This window comes from Aethalodelphis obliquidens, unplaced genomic scaffold, assembly GCF_003676395.1.
Source record: "Aethalodelphis obliquidens isolate GAN/ISIS:26980383/991018 unplaced genomic scaffold, ASM367639v1 scaffold16, whole genome shotgun sequence".
Classification (NCBI taxonomy): domain Eukaryota; kingdom Metazoa; phylum Chordata; class Mammalia; order Artiodactyla; family Delphinidae; genus Aethalodelphis; species Aethalodelphis obliquidens.
The window spans coordinates 25,552,621-25,571,305 of record NW_020837960.1 but is presented as its reverse complement, the minus strand read 5'-3'; the positions used below and the strand labels follow the sequence as shown (position 1 = coordinate 25,571,305).

At 36.1% G+C, this 18,685-nt stretch overlaps 1 protein-coding gene and 1 long non-coding RNA gene across 6 annotated transcripts in view; one reads left to right on the top strand and one right to left on the bottom strand.

The window, feature by feature from the left end:
- The window catches only part of N4BP2L2 (NEDD4 binding protein 2 like 2), a 61,828-nt gene extending 45,763 nt beyond the window's left edge, over positions 1-16,065 (bottom strand). For 3 of the 5 annotated variants that reach the window (XR_003434807.1, XM_027116542.1, XM_027116544.1), the window contains exons 1-6: positions 15,903-16,065; positions 12,970-14,225; positions 7,079-7,203; positions 3,265-3,353; positions 2,803-2,879; positions 27-170 (exon numbers count right to left, since the gene is read on the bottom strand). Coding sequence is in view for 4 of the 5 variants with exons in the window: in XM_027116542.1 (XP_026972343.1) it covers positions 27-170; positions 2,803-2,879; positions 3,265-3,353; positions 7,079-7,203; positions 12,970-14,225 (1,691 nt within the window). In the remaining variant the exon portion in view is untranslated. Of the gene's footprint in view, positions 1-26; positions 171-2,802; positions 2,880-3,264; positions 3,354-7,078; positions 7,204-12,969; positions 14,226-15,489; positions 15,543-15,902 lie in introns of all 5 variants that reach the window. The other 2 variants (XM_027116543.1, XM_027116545.1) reach the window with 2 other exon arrangements.
- A 167-nt stretch (positions 16,066-16,232) lies between these two features.
- Positions 16,233-18,021, top strand: LOC113625841 (uncharacterized). Its single transcript, XR_003434898.1, has 2 exons — positions 16,233-16,645; positions 17,702-18,021. It is a non-coding gene; the product is annotated as an uncharacterized LOC113625841 (long non-coding RNA).
- The last annotated feature ends 664 nt before the right edge of the window (positions 18,022-18,685 follow it).

Below are 18,685 nucleotides of genomic sequence, written 5' to 3'. Positions count from 1 at the left end.
TATGTGAGCCTAGAGAGCCTCCCCACCTCTGTCTCCCCTGTGAAGGAGGTCTTTGTGTGCTTTTGTGTGGCGGTTCCACTGAATTCATTACAATAGAGATGGACATTTGATATTCATAACGATCCAACATCTGAGCAATCTTCTTTCGAGAAACACCATGTTTATTCCTCCTACCAAAAAAGAAAAGGATTTTAATTCTTTTTTCTTTTAGAATGTACAGGCTTAGAGATTAAACTGTTTTAGAGTAATAGAGTACAGATTTCAAATTACATTTTGCAAATAAATACCAGAAGATACACCTCACATTAAAAAAAAAGGCTCTCTCAGGTTTAAACAATATCTTAAAAAAGCTTAAAGATACCATAAATCACAGCAAAATGTTAACTAATTACACCTTCTTCACACAGAACTAACTACTGATTCACAGAACCACTGAGTTAATCTTCCCCTCTTTTTAAACAAGAGTAAAAAATTATGAGATACTGTTTTGAAAATTATAGAAGAATTGAGTGGGCTTCCAGGACTGACAAAAATAAATATAAAATATATATCACTTTTAAAAGTTATTTTAGCACACTTGCGTTATTAAAAAAAAATTATTATTGATACCAAACTATATTATTACAGATACAATTTGTACATATCTCACAAACGTAATGTTGAGTGAAAGAAACTACATATAATGAATATATACTGTAATTCTATTTATATAAAGTTTGAGAAAAAATTAAACCATGATGCTAAAGCAAAGGATATTTAAAAAAAAAAAAAGCTTTAAGGAAAAGCAAGTAAGTAATTACCAGGGAATTATGAAATTGTTACTGGGAAAAGGAACTCATAAAACTTCTAAAGTGGGTAATGCTCTCATGACACGGGTAATGGTTAAATGAATATCTGTTTTATAAGAAATTTGTTAAGCTACATATTTATATTTTATGTACTTTTCTGTGAGTTTAATTATGATAACAAAAAGTGGTTTAAAAATTATTCTTGACCCTCAAAGAAATTTTTACAATGTATTCTATACTTGTAGTTTTCCGTAACTTGACTTGGACATGGCAAAACACACAGAACATATTTTATATTTAATGTTATAGTTCTAGATTTACTAAAACTAACTCATTTTTCCAGAAAAAAGACATAAAAGAAATGTTTAGATTTCAAAACTACTGATGTTTAGGTTAAAGATGAGAAGAGAAAGCAAGAGAGAGAAAAAATAGAAGATTGAAAAATAAAAAAGAGAGAGAAAAAGAGAGATCTGAGGTCAAGGTTGAAATTGGCCAAGCTATAGAAACCCACAAGAAGTCAAAATTGATGATTCAACCAATTCTTTACCAAAAAAATCTGTCAAACTACACTAGATATCAGTTAAACTTACTTTATTTTGTAAAGTTAATTTATATTAAGAATTGTAATACATTTCAACAGTCTCAAATGTAAATAAAGCCTAACTGTATAACAATTTCAATAATTCATTTATTCAGCATAACCCAAATATCTTTAGTTTTTAAACTCTCTTCTACCTGAGGTGCAATATACACAGAGGCAGGCAAACAATACCAGATATTAATAATATTTATCAGTTTAACTCTTCATAAATTTGATTTGGCATGCAAGTCAGAAAGGGAAAGAAAGGTAACCAAAGGAATAAAAATTCAAAGGTACAAAACGAATGAAAGGCAAGGGGGAAGAATTAAATTAGTTGAACACCATACACAGAATAACAGTTTTAAGCTAGAAGAGGGCAAACTGAGGTGGGAAGAAAAAATGGTTTTACAAAGAGAGGCGATGGTCATACAACTCTGTGAATATACTGAAAACCACTGAATTGTACACTTTTAATGGGTAAATTGTAAGGTATGTGAACTACATCTTAAAGTTGTTTCCAAAAGGGGGTTGTGTCCGAGTGAAAATGAAGAAAGAAAAACGAGTCATAGTCAGGAAAACTAGGGGAAAGGGATGAAGGTAAAGACAAATGGAAGAGCAGGGTTGAATGTAATACAAGTCCACCATCTCTCACCACAAATCCTGAAATCTAAAATGCTCTGAAAATTCAGTTTTCTGTTGACTCATGTAGCAGCAAAGTCTAACCACACCTGTACTCATTTGGCAGCATGATCTACTCAGAATTAACATTAAACAATGTAGAATCCTTCCTTTCTACTTAGACTGACCATTCGTGATCTGCTGCAGAAATATTAAGATGTCTGATTATATATCATACTGCCCCAAACTCTGCTAGGAGTGTTACAATTAGGTATATGCACTATATACTTCCTTTCTAAAATTTAAAAAAAAAAAAAAAATCTGAATTCCAAAACACATTGATTCCCAGAATCTTGGGTATGGGATAATGGATCAGTAGCAGTAAAGATGGGAAAAGGGGAGAGATAAAAGCGCCAGGTGAAAGGGTGATGGGATCTAAAATGGGAAGGAGATGAAGTTGGAAAGGCAATGCAGAGAAGTGGCCTAGCTAAAAAGCAGAGGGAAAAGTCCTAACTTTTCTCTCAGTTTTCCGGATCTCCATTAGCATTCAACAAATTGGGAAACAATGTGGAAATTCACGTAAGAAAAATAACAAACACACTTAACAAGAAATATTTAATGAAATTTAACAGTGCAAAGATCCTCAAACACCTTGCATTTAAGTCAATGTTCCTCTTAACAGAAAGTGAGTAGTAGTAGTCCCTATTCACAGGTACCAAAGATATAACAAGCAAAAGCTAGTAAAGAAATTGACCATGTAAAGGAGAAAAAAAAGAAAAAAAAGATAAGGGATTACAAATTTTTTGAGTGCCTTACTTTTCTAATTCTTCAGGATCAAATTTCCACCAAGTTTCAGGTTCATGAAACTCTACTCTGTATCCTTTTCCTATGGCCTACACAAAAGAAAAGAAGAAAACAAAAACCCAGGGAATACGTCTTAAAGTAAAAAGATAGCAGACAGATATAAATTTCACTTAGACAATACTTCTAAATTTGCTCAACCAAGAAAAGTTTTACTTTTAAAATAATACAGTTTATAAATATTTTAAGACCACTTAATGGACAAATTCCAATTACTATCCTCAAGTCCAGGCAAAACTAACAAGATAAACATATTGCTTAATAAGCACCATTCCCAATTTTTAAAAAAACTAAGCAAATGAACACACCTCTTCAGAGAACAAGGACAACTGTTTTAGTAATAAAGATCAATGTAACCAAAATTTCAGAATATGAAAAAATTGATAATATAAAAACTCTCTCATATCTCATATTTACCATTTCCACATATGGTTTCATTTCCCAAGCTTGTGTATTAGTGTTGTCTATTATAACTGGAGATCTCCCCTGATTGATAGCTTGTTTTGCTGAAATAAAAAATAAATTTAAAAAACAAAAGCAAAAAACAGAACTATTAGATAAAAATACACAAAATAAAATTTAAACATTAAGATATTTCCTACATCCCTGTACTTAAAACCAAAACCGTGTAATCTTTTGAGTTAGAGCCATGAAAATAAAAGCACTCTGCTATATTAAATGGAATTAAGAGACATAAACACATGCAATGTATATTCTCCAGACCAGATGCTGGTTTTGACAAACTAGCTGTAAAGGACATTTTAGGGTAAATATTTTGTTGAACTTAACAGCTAATAAAGACTTCAGTCTAGAGCTTTCATTTACAGAAAATGTAGGAACAAGTTACATTTGAATATGGTCTGAGTATGAAAAGAGGAAAACATTTATTGACATGGGAAGATGGAGACTGTTAAAAGAAAATGGCAATTTATAAGATAACATGTAAGTCTGATCTTATTTTGGTCAAAATATAAAGATGTGGGAAGAGTTACTAAGACACCAAAAGTTGTCTTCTGTAGGTGTTGGGAATATATGCATTTTATGCTTATCTTTATTTTCCAATGTTCTATAATTACAAATAATGCTTTTGAAGTAAGACAGACTTAAGTTTAAAAAAAAAAAAAGTGCTATGGATTTGTCATTACTTATATACCAAGTACCTAAATACCACAGTTCAACTGACTGGATATTTCTTAGGACTATGATTCTGAAATTAGGAGTTGAGCTACAATGGAACTGTTCCAAACCATATCTCCCTCTCCCTATGCCATCTCTTCCCACATAAGGTGAGAATTAGTGCCACAGTGAGCCACTCATAATGACAGGAATGTGTGTACCTCTTAAGTGTAAACAGGCAAGATAATTAAGAACCCACTATAAAATTTAAAAGGCTGAGGCAAAATGCAATGATATGTAAGTTTTGCTGGGATTTAGAATTCAAACCACTAAGTTCTACACAATGAAAACACTTACATAGATGTCGAAGGGCAGACAAAATTCTAAACGTTAGTTAAGAAGTAATGACTATGGTGGAATATCTATTTCGGAGAAGATGTCTCTAAATACTACATTTAGAATCTAAGTCATAAATAGGATAACAAGATGCTATCAACTCCCACTGCTCCATCCCCAAACAATGATCAAAACTTTCATTTTTAAAAAAAGTATTAATTTTCCTAATCTCTGACAGGCTTACACCTCCAAGGAGTTATGTTCTACAAGAGGAGCTTATCTACAAGAGGAGCTTATTCACCAAATAAATCTCTGATTTGCAGGAATGGGGAGATTATTCTCTTTCCATGAATAATCAACACCCAATACCACATTCCAGGGCACTCCAGGAGAATAGAGCGCCTAAGTAAACAATGTTTGACTACTCAAATAAAGAGAGTCATTTTCTTAAACAAATTAAACACCATACTCTAAGAAAGAGAAAAATGACACCTTGGAGATATTTTTAACTTATAGGCAGTTAAAGATCAATTTAGATCCTTCTAATAAACATGAGGCAGATACATATTCCCTGAATAATGCCTGGCACTTAAAAGTATTCAATAAATATTTGTAGAAAAGAGAAATTTTGCCCTAAATTAAATGTAATGCTCATAATTTTCAAAATGTCTAATGACTGCTAGTTATTATTGCTTTGAAAAAGGTTAAAAATTACCTTGAAAAAGCCCCTTTTTATTATACTAATAAAACCAGTAGTTTATCTACACACCAATATGTTCAGCAAGTAGAATTCACATGGCACGAACATTTTAATGAAATATTCTAAACTAGTATTGCAAAAAGAAAAAAATGTTTCACAGAAACAAACTTCCCAGTTCACCAAAGGTATACTGGCTCATTCCACTTAATCACCTACTTCTACTCCCCTTAACTCTGGGCCAATAACTCCAAGCACTTTTTGGAACTGTAACATCATCATTATTGGATTTGGGCAGTAACGCTGCAGCATTTTAAAAATTCAAAAAGAAGTAATATTTTAAAATATTATGCTACTCTCTTTAAATTTATGCTACTCTCTATTTGGAGAAATCCTAGAACCAATAGTAGGAAATAATCTTATAATCAAACTTATCTGACATTTAAACTTTTTACTCAAAAGCATCCTCAATGAAATTCCTTACTCTGAAAATTGACAATTAAAAAAGAAAAGCATTTATTCTGTTTTTCCTGTATATACTGTACTTCAGGGTAACCTTAGTTGCTAGTTCTAGGCAAGAGGAAGTTCTTCATTACAGAAGAATTCTAGCTACTAAACACAGAAAGAATGAAAGTCCTAGAAAATCACCATTTTGCAAACTTTAATGAAATAACTGATTAAGGAAACAATTCATTGTTGAATAAATCAGGGATTAGGCTGTCCCTTTGAAGCTACTGATCTTACCATCACTAAAAATGGGACAACCATTTACTTACAAAAAAAAAAAAAGGTTGAACCTAATAAATCCTACAAGTTAAATGATTACCACAAGGAAGCAAACCGACAACCATAGGCTATGGGACACTCTACAGAACCACCAACCAAGTTTCTGCAATAAGTTAATGGTAGGAGAGCAAAAAGAGGGAAAACTGCTATAGATTAACTTAATTAAAAGAATCATAAAGCCAAATGTACTACAAAGACCTTGTTTAGATCCTGATTAAAACAACTGTAAAGAAATATTTAAGATAATAGGGGAAATCTGATTACAGACTATATTACATGATGTCAAGGAATTGGGTTTTGTTTTGTTTTTTAGGTGTGATAATGGCACTGCAATTAAGTAAGAAGATTTACTTGAAATGTGTGAAGTATGATGTCTAGAATTTGCTTTAAAAAAATACTTCAGCAAATTAAAAAAGGAGGGCGGAGTGAAAGCAAAAGGGTTGAAGCAAATATAGCAATATCTTGATAAGTGATAATAATTCTGAGTGATGGGTGTGTGGGCTTCAATATAATCTCTCTATTCTAGGTTTAAATAATGTTTCATCATCAATGCATTTTTAATTTCTTTTAAAAAAGAAATTATAGATTATAGCATAAGCATGTACTTACATAGTTCTAGATCAATAGTTTTCAATCCTGACTGCAACATTAGAATATATGGATAACTTTCAAAAAAATACCGATGTTTAGATCCACTCCAAATCAACTAAACCAGAATCTCTGAGGCTAAGACTCAGGCATAACTTTTTTTAAAAGGTCCCCAAGTGATTCAAATGTGCAGCCAAGGTTAAGAAAGAACTACTATTCCAAAATGAAAATAAAGTGACCCATATACCTCTAAAAAATGTATTAAGTAAATTTTTTGTAGAGTGACATCAATGAAAAAAACTTTTAATATTCACGGGCATTAATATTAAGCCTTAGAAAACATTAGCATTACTCAAGGAAATAACTTTTGGGAATACGTAACAAAAGTATCAAGAGTTTTCTGAATTTTTTCATGAGGTATAAAATAAAGTCTATCAAAATATCCTATACCTCTATTGTAACAGTTTATATACACTATTTACAGTTACAAAAATATTCTAACCACATTCTCTGATTTTCACAACCTCAATCAAGTAGGGCAAGTATAATTATCACTGCTTCTAATAGATGAAAAACTGGGTCTCAAAGCTCTTTCAATGGCTTGTCAAAGTCATCTAGCTGGTAAAAGTAAAAAGTTGAGAATAAAAATTCAGGTATTCTGACTCCTAGTCAAATATTCTATCCCGGGAGACTTGGCCCAAAACAAACCTCTGTTCTGGTTCCAGTCATGGGCATCACCAAGTTGATTAACATTATACCTGTACCCATCTTGATGGTTGAAATAGTCATCAGTGCTGAACACAATGCCATCACGACTCTGACCAAGCAGAATTCTGTTAATAAAAGAAATCATAAAGGTGCCATTTACAATATAAAATCTATAACCGTCAGAAATAAGCCACAAAGGAAAGGTTATTAAATGAATTTCTGGTACATACTTATAAGTATACTGCAGATAGACTAGCATAGGAGCTGAACCTTAAAAAAGCTTTCAGATTTCAAACATCACTTCACACTTAAATCTACATAGTAATAGCCAGTAATAAAAACTTTTTAAAGTGGCTTTTGTATTGCAACTTTTAAAAACACTCTTCAATCCCAAAATGATGTCAACTATTATCCATGATTTAACTTTAGTGAATTTGTATTTGGTGTCTAAAATTGTCTAAATTTAGTGCAACAGGTAACCTAAAAGACAAGTAAGCCTAAGCAAGCAATTTACCTGAGGAAAACTATATTTGACTGAAGACAGCTTTGATAAACTCATTCCTATGAAGCACAAACATCTATGACCTGAAAGTGGAACTTGAGGTTTAATGCTGTGAAACAACCTATGATCCTCCAGAGTAAAATCAAATTTAAAAATTTTAAGAGATTAAATTAATAAGTGAAATTAATTACTAAACGCTAAAGAATACACTCTCAGAACAAGTCAGTGGTAATCACGCTTTGTTCTCACAATATGATACCATCTTTAATTTCTAAGCACAGAGAGACTGACAAGTGTTCCCATAACCAGTGACTCATGAAAGAGACTGGAGGTGTGCTCAGAAAAGGGAAAAGACAGTAAGAATAATTTAGATCCAACAATAACAAAAATATTTTGTTATTTATCTCCCCTCCCTCAACCATTAGGCAATTGCATATCATTCTATTGGGGCTGGCCAAAAAGTTCGTTGGGGTTTTTCCATAAGATGTTGTAAGATGTTATGGAAAAAATCCAAACGAACTTTTTGGCCAGCCCAATATAATTTCTTTTTGAGAGGGGGAAGGGAGTAGAAGGTGGTAGAAGGGATGATACTGTCCTGGGATGATCCAAGAATACTTCCTAATAAAAGGTAATAGGAAGGATTTCAACTATTAAGATAACAAACATCTCTCCTTTCCTCAGGTAAATGGTTTAAATTATTTGTTTGCTTGTTTGGGAGGCTGGAGTTGGATTTCTTTTTTAAGCAGCCACAATTTTCCCAAAATATACCATCTAACACATTTGGCATCTTATTTGCTTATAAGAGATAACCCAGAATATAAAAATGCCATAATATTAGTATTCCAAACCAAAGCTCAATCACCTGAAAATATCTTGATTATCATCAACCATATGATACCTAGTTACACTCAACAATACCAGAAACCTGATACCATCTTTCCTGAATACCTTATGTTTCTTTTCTTTTTTCTCCTGTTCTATTACCTTTTTAGGTGATCTGTCAGATGTTAATAATAACATACTACAAGAGCACAGGAGCTTTATGTATCCAAGAAATGTTTAACCTTAACCTCTTCCAAATAAAAAAAAAAAGTGGGGAGGGAAGGGACAGTAAATCAATTTACATCATTAAACCAAGTCAACGTCAAACATGAGTAAATCTCAATGAAGAATATCTTAAATATATAAATCATAATTAAAGCAAGTAATTTTAGCTTGGAAAATTTTTTTCCTCCCAGACTGCTCACACATCTTTTCAAAATTCCCTGAATTATCTCCAAAATACCTGTATCAATCTAGATATATCTGATGTCATACCACCCATTTGAACCAAAAATAAATTATTTAAGAATATTAGTATTTTCAAAATTCTTATAGTCAGATTCTATCAGAACCCTCACAAGTTAAGACAGGTACTAAAATGGATTCTCAGAACATCAAAATTTACAACTTTGAAAAATCAAGTATCTAATAAAAAATTCAGATGTGGTCCCACTGGCCACTTGATTTGTATTTTTTCAAAATCGCTGTCTTTTTTGAGGACCTAGTATGTGCCAAGCATCTTATATATATACATCTATGACTGCATCGAATTCTCACAACAACCTTGCCAATATGGTATTAAACAAATCCAGAAAAGAAAATAATTTCAGAAATCAGGCCACCAGAATTACATAAATAGTGGTGGGAGAGCCAAAACCAATGGCTTACAAGATCCCTGCCTCCTGGAATTCACGCCCTTATATAATCCCCTCTCCTTGCGTGTGGGTTTGAGTCAGCAACTAGCTTCCAACTAACGGGATACGGAATTTCATTTCCAAGATTAGATTATAGGGGGGCAGGAAGTGGCTCACTTTCCCTCTTCACACTGTGAATGGGGAGAGGTCCAAGTAGCAAAGAACTGAAGGGACTCTCCAGCCTACAGACAGCAAGGAACTGAGGCCCTCAATCCAACAGCTCACAAGGAACTGAGTCTTGTCAACAAGACTTGCGAGAGGGCTTCCCTGGTGGCGCAGTGATTGAGAATCTGCCTGCCAATGCAGGGGACACGGGTTCGAGCCCTGGTCTGAGAGGGTCCCACATGCTGCAGAGCAACTAGGCCCGTGAGCCACAATTACTGAGCCTGCGCGTCTGGAGCCTGTGCTCCGCAACAAGAGAGGCTGCGAGACCGCGACAATGAGAGGCCCGCGCACGGCGATGAAGAGTGGCCCCCACGTGCCACAACTAGAGAAAGCCCTCGCACAGAAATGAAGACCCAACACAGCCAAAAATAAATTAATTAATTAATAAACTCCTACCCCCAACATCTAAAAAAAAAAAAAAAAAAACTTGTGAGAGATATTCCATGCAGATCCTCCCCAAGACAAGCTTTCAGTCCAAAACACAGCCCTAGCCAACATCTTGATCGTAGCATTGTTAGAGACTTGAACCAGAGGCACCCAGATTCCTGTCCTTCAGAAACTGTGAGACAATAAATGTCTGTTGCTTTAACAACTCAGTTTTAGGGTAATTTGTTACACAGCCATAGAAAACTAATGCACTCTGTGCTTAAAACTTTCACTTAAGTAAGAACAAGTGAATTGTATTCTTTAAACCTCATTTTGAGAACCCTATTCCCCCAAATGGTCTACTACAGTTAATTTTCATATTTTATTTTTTTTAATTTCTAAGAACCATATAAATTTTTGTAATATATCATGTACATTTAAAAATAGAAGTGATTGGCTTCCCTGGTGGTGCAGTGGTTAAGAATCTGCCTGCCAATGCAGGAGACACGGGTTCAAGCCCTGATCCGGGAATATCCCACATGCCACGGAGCAGCTAAGCCTGTGCACCACAACTACTGAGCCTGTGCTCTAGAGCCCGCAAGCCAGAACTACTGAGCCTGCGTGCCACAACTACTGAAGCCCGCGTGCCTAGAGCCCATGCTCTGCAACCAGAGAAGCCACGACAATGAGAAGCCCGCACACCGCAACGAAGAGTAGCCCCCACTCGCCGCCAACTAGAGAAAAGCCCACGTGCAACAAAGCCCCAAAGCAGCCAAAAACAAATAAATTAAAAAAAAAAAAAGAAGTGATTTTCCCAAATAATTCTGAGTAAAACTGACACTTCATGAACCCTTTACCTCCTGATGTACTGAGTGGCCTTGCATACCACCCTGGTCCAGCTATCAATAAATAAAAAAATAATGCTGTCTTGTGTAGCTTATGCTACATGCAAAGAGTGGTAAAGGCAAATCCTACATGAGTTCAGAAGGAGGATAACTGAGGGGTGAGATGAGAAACCAAAACATCAGAAGTGGAGGCATTTAAGAGAACCTCTGAATAAGTAGAATCCTGAGAACAATGAACGGACAAGTATTACGTCTCCTGCAATGGACGGCAGGGTACTAGTCCAAGCGCAGAAGGATATGAAGATAGGTAAGGACTAAATTAAGGAAGAAAGGGACTTAAATACTACCCCAAAAGAATTTGAAATTTATCTAACCCCCTATAACTCATTACCACATAGCAATACTAAACAATGTTATCTTTTAATGCCCCAAATCAGTTCAACTCTGATTCTCCCAATCTTTATTCCTTTTTTCAAAGCTCATTTGGAAAGCTAAATCCTACATGAAACCATTCCTCACTAGAGAATATGTGGCTTTATAACCAATCCCAAACAACCATTTCTACTTCATTCAAAAAAAGTACTGACCTAAAGAGAGACTCCTGCTTCTTTATTCTTTAACCAAGCTACTCAAAGTCAGGAGTCAGGTATACGGCTACACATGTGATAGATATTATAAACTGAAGGATTAGATAAGAAACACACTACCATTTACATCCCCAGTTTGATCTCTTAGCAGTTTTTGTAACTTCTCCCAAGTCCTTTAACCTGAACTCATTCTTTTTATTAGCCTGTATTCCTTCTAAAAAATGAAAAGACTATAATTCATCTCACAACACTGTTACATATGGAAGTACTCTCTAAGTTGTAAATGATAACATAAATGGTAGTTGCGACTATAACTTCCATTCTTATTAAACCTAATTCCTCAAATAAAGATACATATTATATATAATCACCTCTGTCATTTCGCACTACAATTATGTCTCCTTGAAATTTTACTGAATTACCACCACACTTCATTCACTTTTAGTTTCAACATACTCCAATATGTTGTTCCGAACCTAATCATTCTTTCTTACATTTATTCTGTACCAGAAGCCCTTGCTAGGAGATCTCTTCATCCGATTTCCAAATTTCAACTTTTCTTTTCTCTGATATTATATTCTAAATCTAGAAGAATGCCCATGCTTGTAAGACAACTTCACTCTTAATTTCTATTCTTTCTAAAGAAGCACTGAAATTTTATTTTCTCTACAAAATCTTCACTGCAAAGGAATCAAAATACATAGACTTAAATTCAAATTCATTTACAAAATCACAGCTTACAATCTAGCTTGAAATGTCTGCATCATAATTTAATCTTTCTCCGATTTCCTGCTTCTGAAGAAGTTTTGTTTAGGTGATTCAGAGTGTCTTACAAATAAATATAAAACATTTACAAAATGGTTCCTTGGACTTTGTTTTTTTTTTTCTTTGACTTTTTTATCCTCACCCAAAGACATCAAATAAATTTCCTTTTTCTCCTTATCTAGCATAAAGCTTGAATCATCCTACATAAACTACAATGAATTTGTATTGTTTTTCTTTGTGCTATTTTTCACAACTGCACAAATGTACTGGAATGCATCAATATTCTGTTTTTAAAATGTAAACAAAAACAGGAATTTTAAACATTTCGGCACATGATAAAACATCATCAGTTCTAATTCCATTAATTCAGATATTGCTCATTTCAAACTCCTTAAAGAAACCAAAAAAAGTTTCTTTGTCAATAATGGTATGAACACAGCACAGTTCTTAAAACACACTCAAAATTCCCTTCCTTGGGTTATCTCATTTGCTTCTCACAATAATTCCAGAAAAATAAGTATTACTCATTATTATTAACAGCAAAACCTGTCCAAGGTCACAAAGTGAAATAACTGAGTCAAAGCCCAAGTCTTCAACCTATGAATTCAACTCCTACTGAATAGCTGACTTAAAAGGGAAGGCCAGCACAGTTCTCAAATAGCATTTGCTTTCGTCACCGTCCTTTTACATGGTGAAACTATATTTAAAGCTCTTAGCAGAATCTTAACATAAATATATATGCCAATTCTCCTTTCCTCTATCAGAAAACATCTTTTAAAATATTTACCATCAGATGCCATTTTCAAGTATAACAAATTAAAGATTTTTTACTAGAAACATAAAAGCATTTGCCACTGATTACAACTATCATTCATGATTTTTAAGTAATAAATTACCAAGTATTCACTTGGTATCCTTTACTTACCGAGACAATGTTGTTTTCCCAGAACCAGGCAAACCTCTTAAAAGAATAAGTAACTTCTGCAATTTATTTAACTTTTCCTCTTGAAAATGCTGGTTCATAAACCTGTCAGTTCGATTATGCTTGTCCACAGAAGGAGCTTTCCAGCATCCTTCACTGGTTTCACAGAAACCATTATTCGCATATTCATCTTGCACAGTGTAGCCATTTCTAGAGGGATGGTCACTACTGGTAATGTCACTACAGTCAGTATATCCATTGTTCTGATCAAAAGTCAAACAATTCCAGTTAACATGACAACTATTTACATAATATCCATTTTGCATCTGAAAGCCATCTTGGGCATGGAAAATATTTGGTGATGGATTTGGTGGAACGTTGAATCTTTGAATATTTAAGTGATAGTTAAAACTGGAAAGATGAGGGTCTTGTGGTACTAAAAAAGAATGCACTGATTGCCACTCAGGCCTGAAGGAAGCAAATGAACTGTCACAAAAGGTAGGTATTACTTGTCGATTATAAGGATATTTACCTGGCTCATTCCCCACGCACTGCTGATAACCCCAATATGACTGAAGGGCACTGGTAAGATCTCTTCTCTTTTCTTCTTCAGATTTTAACAGATTATTATGGCCCTGATAATACGGAATGAGTTGTTCCTCAGAGGGTTCACGTTCCTTACAACTGCTTTCTGAATCACCTTTTTCATTTTCAAGCTCTTCAATTTCTTTGTAAAACTGGAATAATTCATTGTCAATCTCTGATTTTTTATAATTAAATTTCTGTTTCTCTTTTCGTTCTCCTTTCCCACCTATACCACTGATAGTGTCTGCTCGATTCCTCCTTTCATTACATTTCTTTTTCTCAGGGGGTTTGTAAATGGGTCCTATAAATGCTTTACTTGTGCTATATATCTCATCATCTGTGGATACCAATGGAGGACGTGTATCCTGTAAAACTTGTGAATCAACAGAATTAATAACATCTCGTCTATTACCAAGCATCTCATCATGCACAGGTTTCAGCAAACTTCTAGCTTTGGTTTTGTCCTCCTGAGGATAACTACGTCCTCTGACATCAGTGATGGTCACAGGGACCCAATCATTTCCAGTTTTCTTTTGCTTTCTGTGAAAATTAGCATTACCATGATGGGGGAAAACATATGCCTCTTCAGTAGACTTCAATTTCTTATAGCGTGGTTCACTTATTAGTTCTTCCCCATGTCCCATGGATTTAGCTTCAATTTCACCATAAGGCATCTGAGGAGCAAATAAATCACAGAATTAACAGCTAATATTAAAAAAAAACTAAACAAAAGTTTCCTCAGAAACAACAGGAAATAAACTTAATTTGATATAAGCATTTAATAACATTTTCCCAAAATGCAAAAACTATAAAATTGTAACTTTATAGCCACTTACTATTGGTATGACATTATGATTTAAAGGAAGGGTCTCATTGAAGGTAAACAAACATCCTTTTTTAAAAAAAGATGTATCTCATCTTTAAATCTAAATGATGTATTTCTGAATTTAGAGGATGTAAGCAAGAATTTAAGCAAGCTCGGAAAGCTGAATCAGTAATATATATTTTGATGATATAGACATACAGCTGTGTATTAAAAGGGAGAGTAAGGACTTCCCTGGTGGCGCAGTGGTTAAGAATCCACCTGCCAATGCAGGGGACACGGGTTCGAACCCTGGTCCGGGAAGATCCCACATGCCGCGGAGTAACGAAGCCCCTGCGCCATAAGCCCCTGCGCCACAACTACTGAAGCCCGTGCGCCTAGAGCCCGTGCTCCGCGAGCCCGTGCTCCGCAACAAGAGAAGCCACCGCAATGAGAAGCCCGCGCACCCGCGCACCGCAACGAAGAGTAGCCCCCACTCGCCACAACTAGAGAAAGCCCTAGCGCAGCAACAAAGACCCAACGCAGCCAAACATAAATTATTTATAATAAAAAATAAATTCAAAAAATAAAAGGGAGAGTAAGTCTGCCAACCAAAGTGACACATGTCCAAACTGGTTGTGATAAATTGCATCATAAACGTCTTCCTGTTTAAAATCACTAGGTCCTTAGCAAACCTCAGACAACCACATCTCATTAGCAATCAAATGTCAAATTAACTTCAATGTCAGTCTTTATGGGCCCTACTCTTACGAGTAGTGTAAAAGTGGTTTCCAAGTGGGTGTATTACGTTAATTTTAAAGAAAAAAATAATAACTTCAGTTGTACTGCGAATGACGGAAATATGTCATATTATGTTTAAAAACTAAATCTGGCAACTCCCCAAACCAAAGCCCTCATCTTTTCCAGATGGTTTGTCTATCTCGACGATAAATTCTGCTTCCCTTGAAATTTTTGGGGGGACCCTCAAGAGTACAATTCAAAAGCCTCTGTTAGTCAATACTTCATTCCGCCCGCTCTCTGGTCTCCCCTTCTCGAACACAAGAGCAAAAGGAAAGGGCAAAGCGACGAACCAGAACGACACAGGTAGGCCCTAGAGAGGCTGAAAGAAGATACACCTGTAGAGAACGCCGTCCTCCCGGAAACAGCCCCGTCCCAGGCCGCCTCTCACCTTCTCATTTCCTCATTAGAAACGGCAGAAAAGTCCCAAGGAAGAGAAAGGAGGTTGCATTAAGAGAGAAAGGCCTATACACGACCTGAACCCTAAGGCCTCCTGACCTCCAAAGAGGGTAGCCCGGGCAAAAGCGCGTCACCCAATTTCTCTATCTCAACGGAGACACGTTCAGGTTCTGTCTAGGAATTCCAAAGAGCTCCGAGGCCGAAAGGTTTACTCCCGGCTTCTACGTTTACGGCTAAACGAAAAGGTTCAGGCAAGCGCAGGGGAGAACCCAAGTCGCTAATGGAAGAAGGAAGAAACCGGAAAACGTCAACACCACAACCCCACCTCACCGAAAATGGGATGTCTACTCACCTTATAACACAGTTCTGCATTGACCTTTACCTCTCAATAAAGACGGTGAAAGAAGCACGGAGACACGGCCCAAAGCAGAGACCGGGAGGGACTGAAAGCCCGAGCCACAAGAGCGGAGCTACAAGTCTGCCCTCCGTACGCAAGATGGCGGCCACCTCCCGGTTGCCCCGGCAGGAATTACGGATTCTCGCCAGGCATTGTGGGAATTGAAGTCCGGCGTTCACACCCGGCCTGGAAACTTCAGCCTCTCCCAGAATCCATTGCTTGACACAAGCGCTAAGGAGCACGAACGTAGACCGGAACTAGTTCTTAGGTTGGCGCCGGGAGGTTGTTTAGAAATAGCAACTTCGGCTAAGAAAGGTGGCGACCTGCTCTTTAGGGCCACCCCTGAAGGAAGAGAGACTGTGAGTGCCTGGCTCCGCAAATAGAGACATAAGCTGCTCTCAGTGCATGTTTTAAAGTCTTTTTAAAGGGCAGTTAACATTTGGTCTCGTCAACTAGGGTTGCCGACGTTTCTATGAAATGCCAGTCAGTAATTGCAGGCTCAGGTTTTCCTATCGAAGAAGAGAATCGCTGCAGCAGAGCCTTGATAACAGAGAAGAGTACTTATGAGAAAAATCACTTCTTGACACAGCTGTCGTTTGTTTAAGGAAGTAAAGACCGTTTACTGAGCTTTCCCATTAAAAAAGTCGATTTGTGAAAAGCGCTTCTATAGAACAGCGATTGGTAAAAATAAGTGCTTTGTAAGTGTTTGTTAAATGACAAATAACTATAAACCGAACAACTGGCAATCTTCAGTTGAGGATCCCTTCCCTCTTCCCACCTCCTTCCCACTCTCTCTAGACCCGCTCCTTCACATGCGTTCTTTCCTGTCCCTGAAAGGGAAACTGCTAATCTTTTTATACGTATTTAAATAAACCCGTTGCGATAGCGTTTTAATTTATAAATATAATAGTTAAAACCACAGTCTGGAATATTTACATTTGATTACTTAACAGGCTTACGACCAAGAGGGCTCACCAAAAGCAATCCATCCCCTTACAGTGAAAGACTCGTCCTCAAATACAATTTCTCTCATCGACCTTTATTTGATCTTTCCTTGTGATTAGATTCAAATTATGCATCATCGGTGGAAACAACCACATAAGTGAAATTGTGTCCTTCCTCGGGATATTACATCCGGAGGCACAGGATGTCTGTCTGTCCATTATAAGGTGATATTGATTTTTATCACCGGATCAAGGTGTTGTCCAGTTTCTCTGCTGTTTGTTTTCCCCCTTGCAACTCATAAGCAATCTGTGAAAAGATACTTTGAGACCAAGCTGTCTTGTTCCCAATCAAACTCTAAGGTTTTGCCTCCATTGATGATCCTTACTGCAATTGATCTTTGCAATGATAGTTACAAAATGTTGATTTTTCCCCCCTAGCTCCTTCAAGCTCTCCCCATTTATTAGTCCTGATGCTACTATAAAGTAAAGCGCTCCTTACTTATTTACTATCAGTATGAATTTATGAATTCTTTTTTGTTCAAGGCGTTATAATCCATTGCTGTTCTCATTTATTTGTTTATTAATAGACTATTTTTAGGACAGTTTTAGGTTCAGAGAAAAATTGAGTAGATAGTACAGAGTTCCCATATATCCCCCTCACCCCACATACAGTTTCCCCTATTATTAACCTCTTACAGTATTATGGTATATTGTTACAATTAATGAACCAATATTGATGCAGTAATATTATGTACAGTCCATAGTTTTTTAGATTTCCTTACTTTTTACCTAATGTCCTTTCTGTTCCAGGATTCCATCCAGGATACAATATTATATGGAGTTGTCATTTCTCCTTAGGCTCCTCTTGGCTGTGATAGTTCCTCAGACTCTACTTGGTTTTGATGACTTTGGCAATTTTGAGGAAAACTGGTCAGGTACCATGTGGGATGCTCTTCTGTTGGAATTTATATATGCTTTTCTCATGATTAGACTGGGGTTATGGGTTTTTGAGGGGAAGACCACAGAGGTAAAGTGTCATTTTCATCACATTGTAACAAGTGTACATACTACCAACATAATTTATGATTGTTTATGTTGCATTTGATCATTAAAGTCGTGTTTATCAGGTTTTTCCACTGTAAAGTTACTCTTCCCCCCCCCCCCCGCCGTCCCCCTTCCATTCTGTACTCCTTGGAAGGAAGTCGCTGTGCCCAGCACACATTTCTGTAGTGCTCTCCCTTCATTAGGGTATTTACATAATTCTTTTGGAATTCTTCTGCATGGGAGATTTGCCTCTTCTCTCCCACCCTTATTTATTTTGATGCTCAAATTATCTGAGATTTGGCTAGCTTCAGGTTGGCTCCTTTTGACCTACACATTGAACACTTCCTTATCTTGTGGCACAACAAGATTTTCCAGGCTTGTCCTGTACATTCATTACTCCTACCCTAGAATCAACAATTTCTCCAAAAGTCTTGGTATCTTTTGTTTTTTTCTTGGAGAATGGTATTTAGAAGCTAAGACCTTGGCACTAAGAGTGCTTATTGATAGTGGGGTATTATTGCTTTCAGGTCATCTCAGTAGACAGAGGTGAGGGAGAGGGGAATAGATTTTTTTTTTTCATTTAAGAAATCATGAATGTTGATACTTACAATTCCAATCGAATTCCACAGTGTTCTTTGTTGCCTTCCCCATTTCATATTTGTGTCTGCCTTCTTCAGCAGTGAGAACCTTGTTTCCTCACAGCACGTTTACTTATTTGCCTAATCCTGCATAAAATAGTTTCAGAATTGC